Source organism: Nomascus leucogenys, chromosome 11 (assembly GCF_006542625.1).
Source record: "Nomascus leucogenys isolate Asia chromosome 11, Asia_NLE_v1, whole genome shotgun sequence".
Taxonomy (NCBI): domain Eukaryota; kingdom Metazoa; phylum Chordata; class Mammalia; order Primates; family Hylobatidae; genus Nomascus; species Nomascus leucogenys.
The window spans coordinates 17,285,729-17,305,591 of NC_044391.1; the positions used below are offsets into that span (position 1 = coordinate 17,285,729).

Sequence of the window (19,863 nt, forward strand, 5' to 3'; positions counted from 1 at the left end):
CTGGTGAGGTACTTCTACAAGAAGCCAATTTGACAAGACTTGGAGAGGTAGTTGTTTTATCTCATGTGCAGATATCAACACAGAGGGTCAAAAAAACAAAGTAAAGGTGAACATATCCTAAATAAAAAAACAAGATACATCTGAAACTGACCCAAGTGAAGTGGACATATGTGATTTACCCACAGACAGAATTCAAAATAATGGTCATACAGATGCTCATTGATGACAGGAGAACAATGCAAGAACAAACTGAGAATTTCAACAAACAGAAAATATTAAAAATTACCAAACAGAAATCAGAAGAGCTGAGGAATACTATGACTGAATTGAAAAAAATTCAATAGAGGGATTCAATAGCAAAATAGATCAAGCAGAAGAAAGGATCAGCAAGAACTTGCGCAATCTGAGGAGCAAAAAGAAAAAAAATGAAAAAGAGTGAGGATAGGTTAAGAGACTATGGGGACACCATCAAGTGTAAGACTATGCAGATTATTGGTGCACCCAAATGAGAAGAGACAGAAAAAGGGAAAGAAAATATATTCAAAGAAATAATGGAAGAAAATTTCCCAAGCCTGGGACAACAAATAGAAATATAGATCCAGTAAGTCCAAAGGATACCAAATAAACTAATCCAAAGAAACCCATGCCGAGACACATTATAATCAAAAGTTGAACACAATATATTTTAAAATAACTTAAAAAGTATAATTGGATTATTTGTGACTAAAAGGATAAATGCTTGAGAGGATGGATACCCCGTTCTCCATGATGTGCTTATTTTACATTTCATGCCTGTATCAAAACATCTCATATACCCCATATATATATATATATATATATATATATATATATATATATATATATCTACTACGTACCCACAAAAATTGAAAATAAAATAAAAGTTAAAGACAAAAACAGTGTGCTGAAAGCAGCAAAGGAAAAGTGAATTGTTACATACAAAAGAAACTCCTCCAGATTATCAAGGGATTTTTTTTTTAGCACAAATCTTGCAGACTAGAAGGGAGTAGAATGATATTCAAAACGCAGGAAAAAAAATTTCAAAAATATGCTACTAAGCAATCTTATCTTTCAAAAATGACAGGGTGATAAAGACTTTCTAAGGCAAACAAAAGCTAAGAGTTTCTTACCATTAGAACTGCCTTACAGGAAATGCTAATGGGAGTTCGCCCAGGTGAAGGAAGAGGACGTTAATTAGTAACGTGAAAAAAATATGAAAGTATAAAACTCATTGGTAAAGATAAGTCCATTGTAAAATTCAAAACCCTCTAATACTGTAATAATGGTGGGTAAACAATTATATCTCTAGTATAAAAATTAAAAGGCAAAACTATTAAAAATAACTAAAGCCACAATAATTTGTTAAAGATAAAAACTTTTTAAAAATGCAGTTTATGATATCAAAAGCATAAAAGTTGGTAGAAAGGAAGTAAAAGTGTATACAATCAAATTTATGTGTTATCAGCTTAAAATGCACCATTATAAGATGTTTTATAAAACCCTCAGGGTAACCACAAAGCAAAAGTCTCTAATAGATACACGAAGCCAAAAGAAAGGATCCAAAGCATACCATTATAAAAGTCCTCAAATCACAAGGGAATAAAGTAATAGAGGATGAAAGGAACAAAGAACCTACAAAACAATGAACAAAATGGTACTAGTAAGTTGTTATCTATCAGTAATTACTTTGAATGGAAATGGATTAAATTCTCCAATAAAACGGCATAGAGTGGCTGAACTGATTAAAAAAAAAAAAAGACCCGAGTATATGCTGCCCACAAGAAATTCACTTCACCTTAAAAGAATACTCATAAATTGAAAATGAAGGAATGGAAAAAGATATTCCAAATAAATGGAAACAAAAAGAGAGTAGTGGTAGCTATACTTATTTCAGACAAAATGAACTTTAGGTTAAAAATTGGAAAAAGAGACAAAGAAGGTTATTATATATTGATGAAGGTGTAAATTCATCAAGAGGATATAACAATTATATATGCACGCAACATCAGAGCACCTAAATATATATATTTACATATATATTTCTATATATTTATGTATTTATATATATTTATATATTTATATATATTTATATATATTTATATATATTTATATATATTTATATATATTTTTATATATTTATATATTTATATATATTTATATATATTTATATATTTATATATTTATATATACATTTATATATTTATATATTTATATATATTTATATATTTATATATTTTTATATATATTTATATATCTATTTTTATATATATTTATATATATTTATATATCTATATATTTATATATATTTATATATATTTTTATATATTTTATATATATTTTATATATATTTATATATATTTCATATATATTTATATATTTCTATATATTCATATATATTCCTATATATTCCTATATATTTATATATTTATATATATTCTTATATACTTATATATATTTATATATTTATATATTCTTATATATTTATATATATTCTTATATATTTATATATATTTATATTTATATATTTATTTATATATTTATATATATTTATATATATTTATATATATTCATATATATTTTTAAATATATTCATATATATTTATATATTCATATATATTTATATACATATATATTTATATATTCATATATATTTATATACATTCATATATATTTATATATGAATATATATTTATATATAATATATATTTATATATTTATATATAATATATATTTATATATGAATATATATTTATATGTTTATATATTCATATATATTTATATATTCATATATATTTATATGTTTATATATTCATATATATTTATATATATTCATATATATTTATATATATTCATATATATTTATATATTCATATACATTTATATATATTCATATATATTTATATATATTTATATATATTCATATATATTTATATATATTTATATATTCATATTTATATATTTATATATATTTATATATTTATATATTTATATAGATTTATATAGATTTATATATAGATTTATATAGATTTATATATTTATATAGATTTATATAGATTTATATATAGATTTATATAGATTTATATATTTATATATTATATATATTTATATATATTTATATATTTATATATTATATATATTTATATATTTATATATTATATATATTTATATATATTTATATATTTATATGTATTTATATATATTTATATATATTATTTATATATTTATATATATTTATATATTTATATATATTTATATATATATTTATATTTATATATATTTATATTTTTATATATTTTTATATTTTTATATATTTTTATATTTTTATATTTTTATATATTTATATATTTATATATTTTTATATATATTTATATATATTTATATATTTTTACATATATTTATATATTTATATATTTTTATATATTCATATATTTTTATATATTCATATATTTATATATATTTATATATTTATATATTTACATATTTATATATTTATATATATTTATATATTTACATATTTATATATATTTATATATATTTATATATTTATATATATTTATATATTTATATATAATTATATATATATTTATATATTTATATATAATTATATATATTTATATATTTATAATTATATATATATTTATATATATTTATAATTATATATTCATATATTTTTATATTTTTATATATTTATATATATTTATATATTTATATATTTACATATTTATATATATTTACATTTACATATATTTATATTTATATATATTTATATAAATATATATATAAAGCAAACATTAAGAGATCTAAAGGGAGACATAGATTGCAACACAATAATAGTAGGAGATGTCAATACCACACTTTCAATATCAAACAGGTAATCCAACAAGAAAATCAATAAGGAAACATTGGACTTGAACTACACTTTAGACCAAATGGACTGAAAAGACATATACAGAACCCTTCATCCAACAGCAACAGAATATACATTCTTACCAAGTGCACATGGAACACCAATCTTACAGGTCATATTCTAGGCTAGATCATATATTAGGGCAAAAAACATGTCTTGACAAAAGATACTTCAAGTATCTTTTCTGACCAAAATAGTATGGAACTAACAATCAATAACAGGAAGAATCACAGAAATGTAACAAATATGTGGAAATTAAACAATATGCCCCTGAACAATTATTGGGTCAAAGAAGCATTTAAAAGGGAAATTAAAAAATACCTTGAGGCCCAACACAGTGGCTCATGCCTGTAATTCTAGCACTTTGGGAGGCTGAGGCAGGAAGATAGCTTGAGCTCAGGAGTTCGAGGCCAGCCTGGGCTACGTGGTGAAACCCCATGTCTACAAAAAATACAAAAACAGCTGGGTGTGATGGTGTGCATCTGTGGTCCCAGCTACTTGGGAGGCTGAAGTGGAAGGATCGCTTGAGCCCAGGGGGTGGGGTTGTAGTGAGCTGAGACTGCACCACTGCACTCCAGCCTGGATGACAGAGTGAGACTCTATCTCAAAAATAATAATAATAAAGAAATAAAAATATATTTTGAGACAAACAAATATGGAAACACAATATACCAAAATGTAAGGGATGCAGCAAAAGCAGTTTTAAGAGGGAATTTTGTAACAATGAACACCTACATCAAAAAAGAAAAAAGATCTCAAATAAACAACCATGTTACACTTCAAGGAACTTAAAAACAAAACAAAACAAAAAAAGCCCTAAGCCCAAAGTTAGCAGAAGGAAGAAAATAACTAATATCGAGAACAAATAAATGAAATAGAGACTAGAAAAACAGTAGAAAAAATTTAGGAAAGCTAAACAAAATTGACAAACCCTTACTTAGGCTAAGAAAAAATAGATAAGACTCAAATAAATAAAATCAGAAATAAAAGAGGAAACCTTAAAACTGGTAACACAGAATACAATGGATCTTAAGAGACTACTATGAACAATTAGACATGAACAAATTGAACAATCTAGAAGAAATGAATAAATTCCTAGAAACATATAACCTTCCAAGACTATATCACAAAGAAATTTGAAATCCAAACAGACCAATAATGAGTAAAGAGATTGAACCAGTAATTTAAAATCTATCATCAAAGAAAAGTCCAGAACCAGATGGTTTCACAACTGAATTCTACCAAACATTTAAAGAATTAAGTGTGAGTTCTTTCTCAAACTCTTACAAGAAAACAGAACAGGAGGGAATATTTCCAAACTCTATACTATAAAGCCAGCATTGTCCTGATACTAAAGCTGGAGAAGGACATTACAAAAAAAAGAAAACTACAGGCCAGTATCATTCATGAACATACATGCAAAAATACTCAACAAAATACCAGCAAACCATATTTGACAATATATTAAAAAGATATTTCACTATGATCAAGTAGAATTTATCCCTGGAATGCAAGAATGGCTTAAAGTATGCAAATCAATAAATGTGATTCCCTATATTAACAGAATAAAGGACAAAAACCATATGATCATCTCAACAGATGCTGGAAAAAAATTAGAGATTTTTTGTTCCTCAACACAATAAAAGCCATGTATGACAAGCTCACAGCTAACATCATACTCAGCAATGAAAAAGTAAAAGGCTTTTTCTTTGTGATGAGGAAAAAGACAAAGATGCCCACTCTCAACACTTCTGTTCAACATAGTACTGGAAAATGTTACTCAGAGCAATTATGCAAAAGAAAGAAAAGGCATCTAAACAGGAAAGGATGAAGTGAAAGCATCTCTATTTGCAGATGAAATGATCTTACATATAGAAAATCCTAAAGACTCCACCAAAAAAACTGTTAGAACTGATAAACGAATTCAGTGAAGTTGCAGGATACAAAATCAACTTACAAAAATCAGTAGTGTTTCTATATACTAATAATGAACTATCTAAAAAAGAAATTAAGAAAATAATTCCATTTATAATAGCATGAAAAATGTGAAATACTTAGGAGTAAATTTTGCCAAAGAAGTAAAGGATGTTCATACTGAAAACTATAGAACACTGATGAAAAAAATTGAGGATGGCACAAATAAATGGAAAGATATTCTGTGTTCATGGATTGTAAAAATATTGTTAAAATGTTCATACTACCCAAAGTGATTTACAGATTTGATGCAATCCCCACTAAAATTCCAATGTCATTCTTCATAGAAATAGAAAAAAAAATTCTAAAATTTGTATGAAACCACAAAAGACTGAAAGACCAAAGAAATCTTGACCAAAAAGAACAAAGTTGGAGTAATCACTCTACACGATTTCAAAATATAACACAAAGCTATAGTAATCAAAATGGCATGGTATTGGCATAAAAACAGACACATCGACCAATGGATTAATATAGAGAGACTATTAACAGAAATAAGATCACACACCTCCGGTCTTTTACTTTTCAACAAAAGTGCCAATAACACACCATGAGGAAAGGACAGTCTCTTCAATAAATGGTGTAGGGAAATCTGGATCTCCACATGCAGAAAAATGAAATTACGTTCTTATCTCACCTCTTATACAAGAATCAATTTAAAATAGATAAAAGACATAAATTTAAGACCTGAAACTGTAAAACTACTAGAAGAAAGCATGGGGGGAAAGCTCCTTGACACTGGTCTGAGCAGTGATTTCTTGGATATAATCCCAAAAATACAGGCAATGAAAGTAAAAATAGACAAATTGTACTGCATCAAATTAAAAGCTTCTCCACAGCAAAGATAACAATACAATGAAGAGACAAACCACAGATTAGAAGCAAATATTTCCAAATTATTCATTGAATAGAGGTTAACATCCAAAATATGCAAGCAATTCAAACTACTCAAGAATAACCCTATTACAGAATGGACAAAGGATTTGAATAGACATTTCTCAAAAGAAGACATACAAATGGCCAATATATTCAATATCTCAAATTATAAGAGAAATGCAAATTAAAATCACAATGAAATATCACCTCACACCTGTTGGCTTGGCTATTAGCAAAAAGATGAAAGAGAAGGGTTGGTAAGGATGTGAAGAAAAGGGGAACTTTGGTAGTATTGTAAATTAGTATAGCCATTTTGGAAAACAGTATGGCAGTTCCTCAAAAAATGAAAATTAGAATTACCATATAATCCAGCAGTCCCACACTGGGTATATGCCCAAAGGAAATGAAATCAGTATGTCAAAGAGATATTTGCACTTCCATGTTTATTGCAGCACTATGCACAATAGCCACAATATGTAAACAACCTAAGTGTCCATCAATGGATAAATGGATTTTTAAAATGTGATACATACGCGCACACACACACACACACACAAATGAAATACTATTCAGCCTGTTTTAAAAAACGGAAAATTCTATCATTTGTGACAACATGGATACACCTACAACATTATGTTAAGTGAAATAAGGCAAGCAAAAAGAGACAAATACAATAGATTTCACTTATATGTGAAATCTAAAATAGTCAAACTTATAGAGGCAGGGAGTAGAATGGTTGTCCCCACAGGCTAAAGTGGGGGTGAACCAGAAAGGAGAGAAATTGGTCAACAAGCAGAAAGTTTCAGTTAGATAGAAGTTCTGATATTCTATTGCACAGCACGGTGACTACAGTATAGTTAATAATAATGTATTGTATATTTCAAAATGGGTAAAAGAGATTTTAATGATTCTCACCACCAAAAATGACAAACATTTGAGGTGATGGGTAAACTAATTAGCCTGCTTTGATCATTCCAAAATGTATACATGTATCAAAACATCACATTGTACCCCATAACTATATGCAATTGTTTTTTTGTAAGTTAACAAGAAACTTAAAAAAGATCAAAACCTTACTACATGCTTGATTTTCTATGGTATTTTTGAGTGTTTACGGCTTCTGAGGTGCTCCATTTTCCTCTCCAGTTTAAATATTAGATCTTCCAGCCTGCTCATGTTTATCACGGTAAAATAAAATGGTCCCTATTTTTAAACTGTGAGGCCAGCTGGCTTGCAGACCATACATAGGAGAGATTAAGAGAGTGGTTGAGAAAGGAGGTAATTTAGCCAGTGTACCTTCACAGTCTTTAGTTCTGCACTTTCTCTCAGCAATCCTCGCTTTATTCACCCACCCACCATGATAGCCTTGGGCCCCAGAGCTCTTTAGTCGAGCACTGTGAGCACGGAGAAGCCAAGAAAGGTGAGGTGCCAGGAAGATGGAACACCAGCATGGATTATAACCACAGCTCTACAAAGGCAAAGCCTATGAACAAGGCAATTATCACTCCTGCTCTGTGATAGGTTTACATGTGCATAATTCCCACTGGTTTAATGCTTTTATTTGAAAAGCAATCAAAGGTAATCTGAAATCAGTCATCTAAGATAAAGAAAACATTGCCCCTCTAAGCCAAATTTACCAATATCCACACGCATCATTAATAAGATGAAGAAAATTTCAGCAAATTAAAAGCCTTACTGGGACCATTTGTTCAAGGAAATTGATCTGTTTCTGGAAGCACCAGTCACTAAAGGAATTCTAAGTGTCTTTTGCAGCTTAATCAGTCTTAAAATAGGATTGTTGGCAAATGTATAAGGATTGAGGTGTGCCCTGACTAAACAAATGCAAACAGATGAAGAGACTCTCTTCAGTGCTGGGGCTGGAAAACCTATGCTGAAGCTACTTTTATGCATCAACATTCCCTACTTCCATATGGTTACTTTAAATGAATCTGTATTTAAGACTGAGTATCTCCAAATTCAGTTACTTTAGCAATGAATATTATCTAAACCCCAATGAGAAAAGGCTTTTAAAACAATCTTGCTAATTTACTTTTAACCAATTCACTGGCTTTAATTTTATCCTTTGCAACTCAGGAGAGTATCTGACTTTGTATTGGGTAAGTGATTAAATCATCAAGTGCACGTGATGAGTTATTTTCTTGTTGAACAACTCTGAAGACTTGACAAACTTTTTAGGTGCTAAGCTTCTAAAGGGAAAAGAACCTGTGTGCAAACAGATTCTTCTGAATAGTCTGTGGTAGATTACAGTGATCTAAACCAGGGGTCAGCAAACCATAACCATTAGGCCAAATCCTAGCCCATCACCTGTTTGTGTAAGACCTGAGAGCTAAGAAGGCTTTTACATTTTTAAATAGTTAGAAAGACATCAAAAGATTTCATGACACATGAAATTTAAATGAAACTCAAATTTCAGTGTCCATAAATAAAGTTTTATTGGAATGCAGCCACGCCCATCCATTTACATTTTGTATGTGGTTGCTTTCATACTACAATGTATTTTGTATGTGGTTGCTTTCATACTACAATGGCAGAGTTGAGTAAATGCAATAGAGCCCACACGCCCTGCAAAGCCAAAAATATGTACTATCTGACCCTTTACAAAAAAAATGTTTGCTGGGATCTGATCTAGACAAGTATAATCATAATAGCGAATAATATCAATTATAATAGTAAATATAATTCTCTTTTCAATTATTCATTCCCATCTTAAAGTTTTACTTCTTTCATTTATGATTCTAAAAGGAACTCATGTAAAAATGTTAAAATAAAAGTAAAATCCAGCAAGAGAATAATCTGTAGCCAGTTAGTATGAAGGTGAATTCCATTTTAGCTTCCAAGGAATGAGTTGGGTGTTGAGATTTCTAAAAGTTTACTTCTCTAAGGACATTTTCTTTGTGGCAAACTTAGTTTAGGAGTTGGGCCTGTCAACTGCAATCATATTCATGATTACTGTAAATAGATATGAGGGAGGTTTAGTTTCTCTGAAGATCAACTCTACATACTCTTAGTGTACAAAGATAAATGTGAGCAGTACACTCACTTTAAACATGGCTAATGAAGTCATCTTCCCACAGCAACCCCCAGAGAAATTTATTTCTATGAGGAAGAGAGAAATTATGTACACATTAGCCTCCCATTAGAAATGACATGTGCCGCAGGAAGTAGTTCTATTGACAGGCATCAAATGAGAGTTGGCAAGATGGGTCTTGAGGAAGCAGTCAATCATGACCCACCTGGGGACCTGGAGACCCCAGATGCTAAAGACTGGACCCAAGCAATTCTTCCACATAATCAATTTAAACAACAGACATCTACACAAAAATACTATGAAATATTTTTAATCCTAGAAAGGATGTGATTACTAGTAACTAAAGAGGGGAAAAGTCAACAATAATGAGATTCAGGTTTTTTAATTCAGTGAACACATATCAAAATGCTCAATGTTGTTAAATGACAGAATATAATTTATCCACAGAAGACATGTTCTCATCCATTGGAAAATTGATTTAAATACGTTTTGACGAGTGCTAAGAGATGTTATAGGCAACAGTTGACTTAATGAAGTAGTTAAGGCTTCAAAATTGTGCCTTTTAGAAAAATAACAAATAACTTCTTCTACCACTTTGGGGGGAAAAGGAACAAGTGTCAATTAAAAGTCACAGAAACGTGATTAATTTGTTTATTCCTTTCAACATTTCACTGAGCTTTGCAAAGGCCAGGCATAAAACTAAAGGGAATTTTATAGCCAGGATTGGTCTAAATATTTTCCCCATAATATTCTTTCTGTCATACTTCTTCAGTGCTTGAAATAAAATGACAAACCACTGGAATCCAAAGGAAAAAATCAGCTCCTTCCCAAAGATGGGACTGTGTTGACAAAATATATTTAATATCTAAAATTAGAAATAAATTCTCCAATATCAACTACATTTTCAGAGAGTTCATTAAAATTTAAGGCATTTTTGACATGTCAGAGATTTTAGCCCAGTGACAGGAGAAGAAAGAAGCTACCTGGGAGCAAATCCCAATTATCTCTATGGCTTGGAACACACATATTGAACACGGTGGAAGATGAGGAGAAAGGTGACAGGTGACTGTGGAAGCTTTCTCACTCTGTCCAGTCTATACAGCTTTGCCAGGGTTCCTCTGAAAGGGTTCATTTCAAATGTATTTTCACTCTTCTGTTTAAATTTTGATCAAAATGCGGAAATGCTCATAAGCACTCTGTTGGCAGGATCAAAATGAAGAATGCCAACATAATGTCTTCTTTATAAGAACATTCAAGAAATTAAATGCAAAAAAAAGGTTTATGCAAAGTGACACCCTCCCTGAATCACAGCAAACAATGACAACCTCACCTATACTCATATGTGCAACAGCAGAGATATACACAAAACATTCATTCAATAATAACAGAATGGTCTAGTGTATTACCAATCAGCCAAATAAACACAATTATTCATTTTTCTCCCATTTTCCACAAAAATAAAGACACCACCTTCAGACACAAAAGTTACAAGTCATACTTCATTGAAATGCTTGGGGCAAATCATTTCCCTACATATATGCCCTGCCTCTCTCAGCCAATCACAACTATTTTTTAAAATCTGCATTAAGGTCTATAAAGATTACTGTTTATTGGAAACAAATAAGAGCACCTTAGATCAGCAATGGCCAGGAAACCCCACTCTTTCTCAGTTTTAAATCAATTAAGGTTTACACAAAATTGGTCAAATCCAACTTCATTCATACTTCCTTCAACAAATAATATCCAAGTCGTGCTAATACCAGTAGCCCACCATAGAAAAATCACAATTATCTGGATCACTTTTGAATAAGAACAATAATTCTTTCATAACTGCTTATGGAATAGCCACATTCTTATTATGAATACAATTATATGTAATTTTTCAAAACTGAATTCCTGCCTTATTGGATTTTTTTAAGTTTCTAAGAAAGTCATCATCCTCAAAGTCTTGCAGCAGAAAAATAACCATATAACCTCTGGTGCTTGACAAAGAGCAAAAGTCCCACTGACATTTTCTGGAGACCATGAAATTACCCCAGTATTTCATACAGTCATCTGTACTTATAGACAAACCATCTCACTTTCTTCTTCATGATTTTGCCAGTGATTTGATTGACAAGCTTTCCTATTTACTTTAATTATACTTCGAGCACTACATAAACTGTTTTAAGTCATTCGACTTCTACGATACTAGCAGCTAGTTTGCATTAATGGAGAATTAGCGCTTCTCATTACCTTTCTTACTTTTTTGTTTTTTAGATTCCTTCAAACTTTCAGTCAAGCCCTTCTTACCAGTTCCAACAAGGATGGAATTTCAAAGGCAATTATAAATCTAGATAACCCAAGCACATGATAACTCTTCCTGAAATTTAAATCAAGAGAAGATACCCTATGGAAAAATGAAAAATTTATTGTCTTCATTGCTCACCATTTTTTAGTAGAAAAGCTGTTTTAAGGTCAGGAAAATAAATAATGGGAAAAATATACCTTAAAAAATTTTTAATTTCCCCCAAAATATAAACAAAGAAAAAACATAAATTGGATCATAATGCATATGCTCACATGTGCCCTCCAAATCACACTTGTTATATAGACATTATAAAGAATAAAAGTTACCCATTAATTATATGGCATGCATCAGCAGTGCATTGGTGGGCTTAAACTTGGTTTTCAGTTATGTGTATATACAGATAAATCTCTTCCTGAGTTGAGCTTCATCTTCAGTTGAGACCCAAATCATTTGCTTTCCTTTATTTGGCAAGGTACTTGACCATGTGATAAGGCAATCAAATGTTTCAATCTCCTTCCCTTTTCAGCGGCATGGCCCTCCTCTGTGAGGTCACCAATGTGACAGGTATGAGGACAGACCCTAAAATATGGTCCTGTAAAACTAGAGCAGGTTTCTTTGTTCATTAGTCTCAAGGCTACAGCACTGTCTCTTCATATATTTGGGGATCTTGAGGTTTTCAGTTGAACAGATTCAAAATGGTCTTCTTTTTCCTAAGAAAAAATATTAAAGACAAAATCAACTTACTGAAATTCTCGTAAGATTTTAGGATCTTACATGTCCTGAAGGAAAGTTCCAGAAATCATTTTAATCTATCTAGTTGCCACTTGTGATTAGGATTTTACAGTTAAAATTGGGTGGCAGATATAAAACAAGTAGCATGCCTACCCTGAAGGGCACTTTTGATGTCCAAGAGATAAGACAGACAAATTCAAAATAGAAGCAAACCCACGATTGCAATAGATACCAAAAGACGTAGCTATGATCCCTGCAAAGAAACCACTGAGACTCTTCCGGAGGGCATACCTGACCTGAGTGCTGAAATCAATGACCTAGCCATGCTAATTGCAGGCAAAACAGAACTGACTAAATATTTTCAAGATAATACAGGCTGAATAATAAGAAAAAGGACAGCAGAAATAAATAAGGAGAATGCTAATAAGACACTAGATCAGTTGAGTTCACTAATATGTTTTAGGAAAATCTTTTAGGTATATGCCTATTAAAGATATTAAACAAGTTATCTTTGATAATAGGTCAAAATTTTCACTCAAATGTATCATTGCTGGCATTATATAAAACATTCAAAAGGTAGACTATTAAAATAAATTAGTTCTCTTTAATGAGGAAAGGAGAAAGAGGAGATGGGATTTCTTCCAACCTTTTATTGTATTTTTGAGACAGGGTCTTTCTCTGTCACCTAAGCTGGAGTACAGTGGTGCAGTCTCAGCTCACTGCCACCTCTGCCTCCCAGGCTCAAGTGATCCTCCTACCTCAGTCTCCCGAGTAGCTAGGACCACAGATGCGAGCAAGCATGCCATTTTTTTTTTTTTTTTTTTTTTTGAGTCAGAGTTTCACTCTTGTTGCCCAGGCTGGAGTACAAATGGTACAATCTTGGCTCACTGCAACCTCTGCCTCACGGGTTCAACCAATTATCCTGCCTCACCCTCCTGAGTAGCTGGGATTATAGGCACCTGCCACCACACCCAGATAATTTTTTGTATTTTTAATAGAGACGGGGTTTCACTATGTTGGCCAGGCTGGTCTCGAACTCCTGTCCTCGTGATCCGCCCGCCTCGGCCTCCCAAAGTGCTGAGATTACAGGCATGAGCCACTGTGCCCAACCACCTAATTTTTATATTTCTTTGTAGAGACAACATTTTGCCATGTTGCCCAGGCTCCTTCCAACATTTTAATTGTTAGAGAAAGCTTTCTGAAGGCTGCTGGAATCAGATAGGGAGACTATGCTAATAAGGAGAATAAAAATGAAGAGAACTATGATTATTTTTTAAAATAAATGAAATAGGAGGCCAATTGTCTCACATGCAAATAGATGTATGTCTAAAGTAGAACAGTGACATAAGAAGATAATAGGAAGTTGACATTGAGTAGCTGTCAGGAAGGGTAAGTTTGCTTTTGTGTTTGCTTTCATTGGGGTGGATAAATCCAAGAGCTTTAGGCCTACAGGGACAGGGTTATAGAGAAACATCACAGCACACACACCAACATATCACTTTTTCCCTGCCTCTGCTGAGCTGACAAGCCTCTGGAAGAGTAGACTGTAGATCTCCTCAGTGCTCCTACTGACTGGCTCTGTGAGAACTGGCCTGAGGTCTCATGTTTAACAGCCTTAACAATTTTTTAGAATAACCATTAGCAGTTGAAATATTTGTTAAGCACCGTCTCTGTTGCAGGACCATGACTAGAGTTTAGGGATACAAAAATGAGTACAGCAAGATGTCTTCCCTCAAGGAGCTCATAGGATATTAAAGGAAAGAGCTCTAGGGTATCAGCCATAAACTCAAAAGAAAACATGAGATTTCTGCAGCCTTTGCTTGAGAAAATTTGATTCAACATGGTGTGTGGGGAGGGAAGGCAGAGACCTGTTGGTTATCTTCAAGGTAATATTTAAAGAAAAACACTGAAAATCCTTTATAAAATCATGTTGAGATAATAGGGCTTTAATAGCCATGTCCTCTGCATTCGCATGGGATTGTGCTCCTATTGCTGAAATGCTGGGATATATACACACACGCATGTGTATATAATTAGGTAGGTAGTGCCACTAACTGACTGGGACTTCCTAATGGCAGGAATTCTATATCTCATTCATTGTTTAATTCCTAAGATATGACCCAAGTCCTACCACTTGGTAGGTTGTCAATCAATGGTTATAAAAATCTCCTGAAATACCACATTGGAGAAGGAAAAACACTGGATTGGAACTTGGGAGACATGGCTTCTAATTCCTATCTAACCCCTTTGGACAAATAAGTGAACCTCGCGAGGTCTCAGTTTACTCATGTATTAGACAAGGGTTCCAAACAGGATGATCTTTTTCAGCTCTAAACCCAAGAATCTACTCCAAAGCCAACTTCCCCCAGAAGGTTTTCCTCACCTTGTCACTACCTACCCTACTGCACTCCCTTCTCCCCAATGCTGCAAGAGACCCTACTCTTGTTCTTGACATACTGGATGATCGTTTGAAAGGGGTGTGTGTGTGTGTGTGTGCGTGTGTGTGTGTGTGTGTGTGTGTGTGTGAGAGAGAGAGAGAGATATGTGTCCTCTCCTAATATTCCAGTTGGTGTGTGAGTTGAGAAATTCTGTCTAATTTGACATAACACCCAAACTTGGCAAAGTGTCTTACAATGTCCCATAAATGGTAGTGAAACAAATAAAAGAAACACATAAAAATTGATTTAGTTTTAATTGCTGAGAAAAGTCAAGAAAAATAAATCTATATATAAACCCGAGAATTGTAGTGCAGTGCTAGAGAAATATCAAATAAGGTATGGCCTTTAGAACATGAATGAACATATCTAAGATAAAGCAAACCCTACATGACATAATAGTTAATGAACATAAACATTTCTTGCTCTCTGAAATCATTATAACAAACTTTTAAAAATAGACACACAATAAGATATGTGCAACGATATTTATAGCAGCTTTATGCATTGTCAAACACTGGAAATAGCACAGGTATCAATCAACAGACTGGATAAACAAATTTTGGTATATCTACACAATAGAATACTACTCTGGAATACAAAGGAATCTACATTTGTTAACACGAGGCGAATGAATCTCAAAAACATCTTTCTGAGTAAAATAAAATGTACACAAAATACTACAGATACTGTGTGATTACACTTATATGAAGTTCTATAACAGATAACACTAACCTATGGTTTAAAAAGATCATTACAGTAGTTTCCTTTGGGAGATATGGGATTGACTGCATGCAAAAATACATGTTACTCTCAGGGGTGAACTAGTGTTCTATATCTTGATAGGAATTGGGGGTTATAGATGTATATTCATTTCTCAAAATTCATTAAATTGTATATTTGTAATGTGTGCCTTTCACTTAAAACAAACTTAAAGTATTGAATTATCATCAATGATATATTCCCTGAAGTGTTTTGGGGTGAAGTGTATTGAAGTCTGCAATTTACTTTGAAACCGAACAACAGAAAAGAATATGGGTTGATGAAAGGATGGAGGGACAGATATGTAATAATACAAATATAATAAAATTTTGATGGTGGGTAGATGACTATACACTGTATGATTCTTTCAACTTTTCTGTACTATTTCAAAATTTCATTTTTAAAGTAAAAAAATCATTACTCTAACTAAAATTGCTATTCAAAACAAAATTCACTACCCTGAATATTCTCAAGGAAGAAAACTTTTTTTCTTCTAATTGGGGAGGTGACTGCTGGTTGAGTACTGACTGGGAAATGGGTTAAAGAATTCACAGTTCAGCTGCCTCAACAGTGCCCTGGATGCTTTAATTATCCTCTAGCCTGAAAGACTTCCTCATTCACCAGGCAATCAGCCTTAGGTATGCCCCCATGGTAAGAACTACAGTTGACCTTTGAACACCACAAGTTTGAACTGCACAGGCCTACTTATACGCAGATTTTACAAAACTGAACCTGGATTGAAAATACAGTATTTGTGGGAGGTAAAAGCCACCTAAATAGAGAGCTGACTTTTCACATAGGCAGGCTCTGCAGAGTGACTGCAGGATTTAAGTATGCTTGAATTTTGCTATACTTAGGGGCCCTGGAACTAATCCCGTATGACTGTACAACTAAAATTCATCCTGGTAGATAAAGGAGGTTTCACCCTCTTTTAGATAAAAATTACAGAGACATGCATCATCTACAAGGAGTACTAAAAGGGAAAAATGGAAATCATTTATGGGAAGAAACCTGAGAGATTAAGAAAATTTTGACTGACTCACTTTAGAGATAATTTGGCAGGACTCAATGACTGTTCAGTAAGCAATTCAGAAGACAAGCAGCTGGGCCATTTTTGGGCTCAACACCTCTTGCAATCTATCATGCCAATTTTAGATATATTCATAGATGACAGTAAAAAGGTCTCAGAGATTTTGAAGTGGGTCCTGACTACAATACAGAGAGCTTTCCCTGAGACTAATTCCCATAGGAAAACTTAGTGAAGCATTGACTCATATTTGGACTCTTATGGTCACAGATTGGGTTTACGACGCGGAAGAAGTTCACTAGAGAATGAGAAACTGACCCAAAGGACTCTAGATAAATTAGTATGGTCAGGTCTACCTGGAAATTTCCCCTAGTTTTATGTTAAAACCAGGCATTACATTAAACGTTATTAACAATAGCAAGAATTACTGTGGATTAAGATAGATTCTTTAAACATGTCTCCAATATGCAAGTCAAGTACAAATCAACAAAAGGACATAAAACCTGCAGCCTCAGAGAAAAAGCAATATGAAAGTGGCCTCTAAGTTAAGGGGTCCCCAAAGCTCAAATAAATGATGTCAGTAAACAGAACCTTGCTGTTCAACATTGGCCTTTGGGTAGACCAAAAACATTGGAAGTTGGTTGGATCATTAGCAGCTGATATGCTGGTCAAAAATAAAAGTGAATGCAAACATCTTGTCTACTGTCAAAGATTCTCTTTCTCTTCAGTCTTAATGCCTCCCTCCCAAACTACCCCAACTTCAGCTGCTTCAAGAAAAAAGGTAATTAGAAAGGAGACTAAAGTTTTCCTGTTACCAAGACGGACTGGATGATTCACACCCATCTGAATCTGCTAGGAAAACTTGGAGAGGGTTTCTTAAACATTTACCACTCTGTTGGTTGTAGGCACTCAAGTCACCATTATACCTACTCTCCTGTGGGAAAAGAGGAGCATACAAATAATGGGGTTTGAGCAAGGTTTAGAGTAGAAAAGGGAAGATAATGTGACCTTTGGAGGGGTTCTATATGTCCATTCAAGATAGTGTTGTTGTTGCTTCTACATATGAATATACAGTAGAACTTGATGTTATATACTTGTACTTCCCCATCTCATACATGTTAAAGGAGATCCCTTGACCAAGAACAGCCACATGTAGAGAAGGGCCAGTAGGCAGTAGGATACCCCAGGAGTTCCCAACTCTGCCATTTGCAACAAATGGTGAGTCAGGGTTTCATACAAGTTCCTTTACCTTCTGATGCCCCAAACAGTCACTATATAAATTAGGTCCTTTTGGTGTCAAGTCAGAAGTCTCCATATCAACAGCCCTGCTTGAGTTATCACACTTCTACTAGCAGAGGTGGTTGATAAACCCCCAAAACATTTAGGGACCTGCTACCTAAGTAAAGTTCATTGGAACTATGTAAGCAGATTTACAATGCTAAATCTACCCAGCGGTTAAGGAAAAACAGCCCAGCACTTTACTTGACTCTGCTATTGGGACAGTGTTGGGCCTCATTTGAGTATTCTACTTGTTCTTTTGTATCAGCTAGCCTACGAAATAGTATCCTTTGAATTGGACCCAAACTAACAGGCTATGTTAAAAGCTGTCCAGCAAGCTGGGGCAAACTCTTTACCTTTATGGCCTCACAATCATGACAACTTTGTGATACGATTCTCTATAACTAATGATTTTGCCAATCGGAGACTCTGGCAAAAGGAGACAGAGGTATCCTTTGAGGTTTTAGACTCATTACCTCTTGATATCGCTACAAGCTATAGTCATTAGTTGGTCACTGAACTAGTAAAAACTAAATTTCATTCCCATGCAGATCTTGTGACTCTACAGCTTGATAGTCCCATTTATGGTCGCTCAACAAGGTGGAAAAGGCCGAATAAGCCTCACTTGTCAAATACGAATGGCATATATTCAAGAATGCAGTTGGTCTTGCCCCAGTGGCATGTAGGCCTCACATGAAAATGTGGCAGCATACCCTTTGGGGGAAACTTTATCCCCTACTCCACTGCTCAAAACAAAACCACTGACTCAATAGGACCCTTGATTTATCAAGGTTCTACTACATGTTGGGCCTGGTTCACTGATGATTTGGTTGAGCTGAAGCCCAGTGGTATCCACTGGCTGCTACAGATATTCAACCATCTATGAATAACTGAAAACCAACAAAATTGCTCAGCTCAGCGGACAGAACTCAAAGGCATTATCAAGACCTACACATTACCTCCCTTGATAAACTTCATTATATTTTTCTGACTTACTGACTTGAGCTATTGCCAATGGCTAGCTGTTTTGCCTGCCACTTGGAAAACTAAAGACTGGCATTTCAAGGTTACTCTTTTTGGATACCACTAAAATAGATCTTAGTTTTGGATTAAAATATGTGTCACTCATGTAGACGCCCAAGTAAGGATCCTTCTTATGAAAAGATGAAATTGAATCAAGCTCCTGATAGAGACGACACAAGACAGACAGTCACAAATGGTGCAAGGGTCCATCATCTCACCCAACAAGGCAAAGCATCTGCCATCATAGGCTGAGCACAAGGGAAATGATTCTATTTTTCTTATGCAGAGGTTACCACAGATGCCAGACTTGGGACTCATGCCAAAAGTTGACCAGTTCTTCCCTGGCAAATTGATTACAAAATACCTTTGACCATCTCTTTGGGCTATTGGTGGTGCCTCACCACTATTTACAACTGATCAGGGTATGGTGTTGCTATTCCAGTCTAATCAGCTAACTCTACCCATATATTGTGAACCTTGAAACAAATCAGT

The 19,863-nt window shown here is 33.0% G+C and overlaps 1 protein-coding gene across 5 annotated transcripts in view; it reads right to left on the reverse strand.

The window, feature by feature from the left end:
• The window catches only part of KIAA1324L (KIAA1324 like), a 229,313-nt gene that overhangs the window by 40,061 nt on the left and 169,389 nt on the right, over positions 1 to 19,863 (reverse strand). For 4 of the 5 annotated variants that reach the window (XM_030822022.1, XM_012510231.2, XM_030822021.1 and 1 more), the window contains one exon: positions 10,665 to 12,824. The exons of the other annotated variant lie outside the window; for it this stretch is intronic. In XM_030822022.1, the coding sequence (XP_030677882.1) occupies positions 12,765 to 12,824 (60 nt within the window). In that variant the 3' untranslated portion in view covers positions 10,665 to 12,764. Of the gene's footprint in view, positions 1 to 10,664; positions 12,825 to 19,863 lie in introns of those variants that run through there. 5 annotated transcript variants of the gene reach the window in all.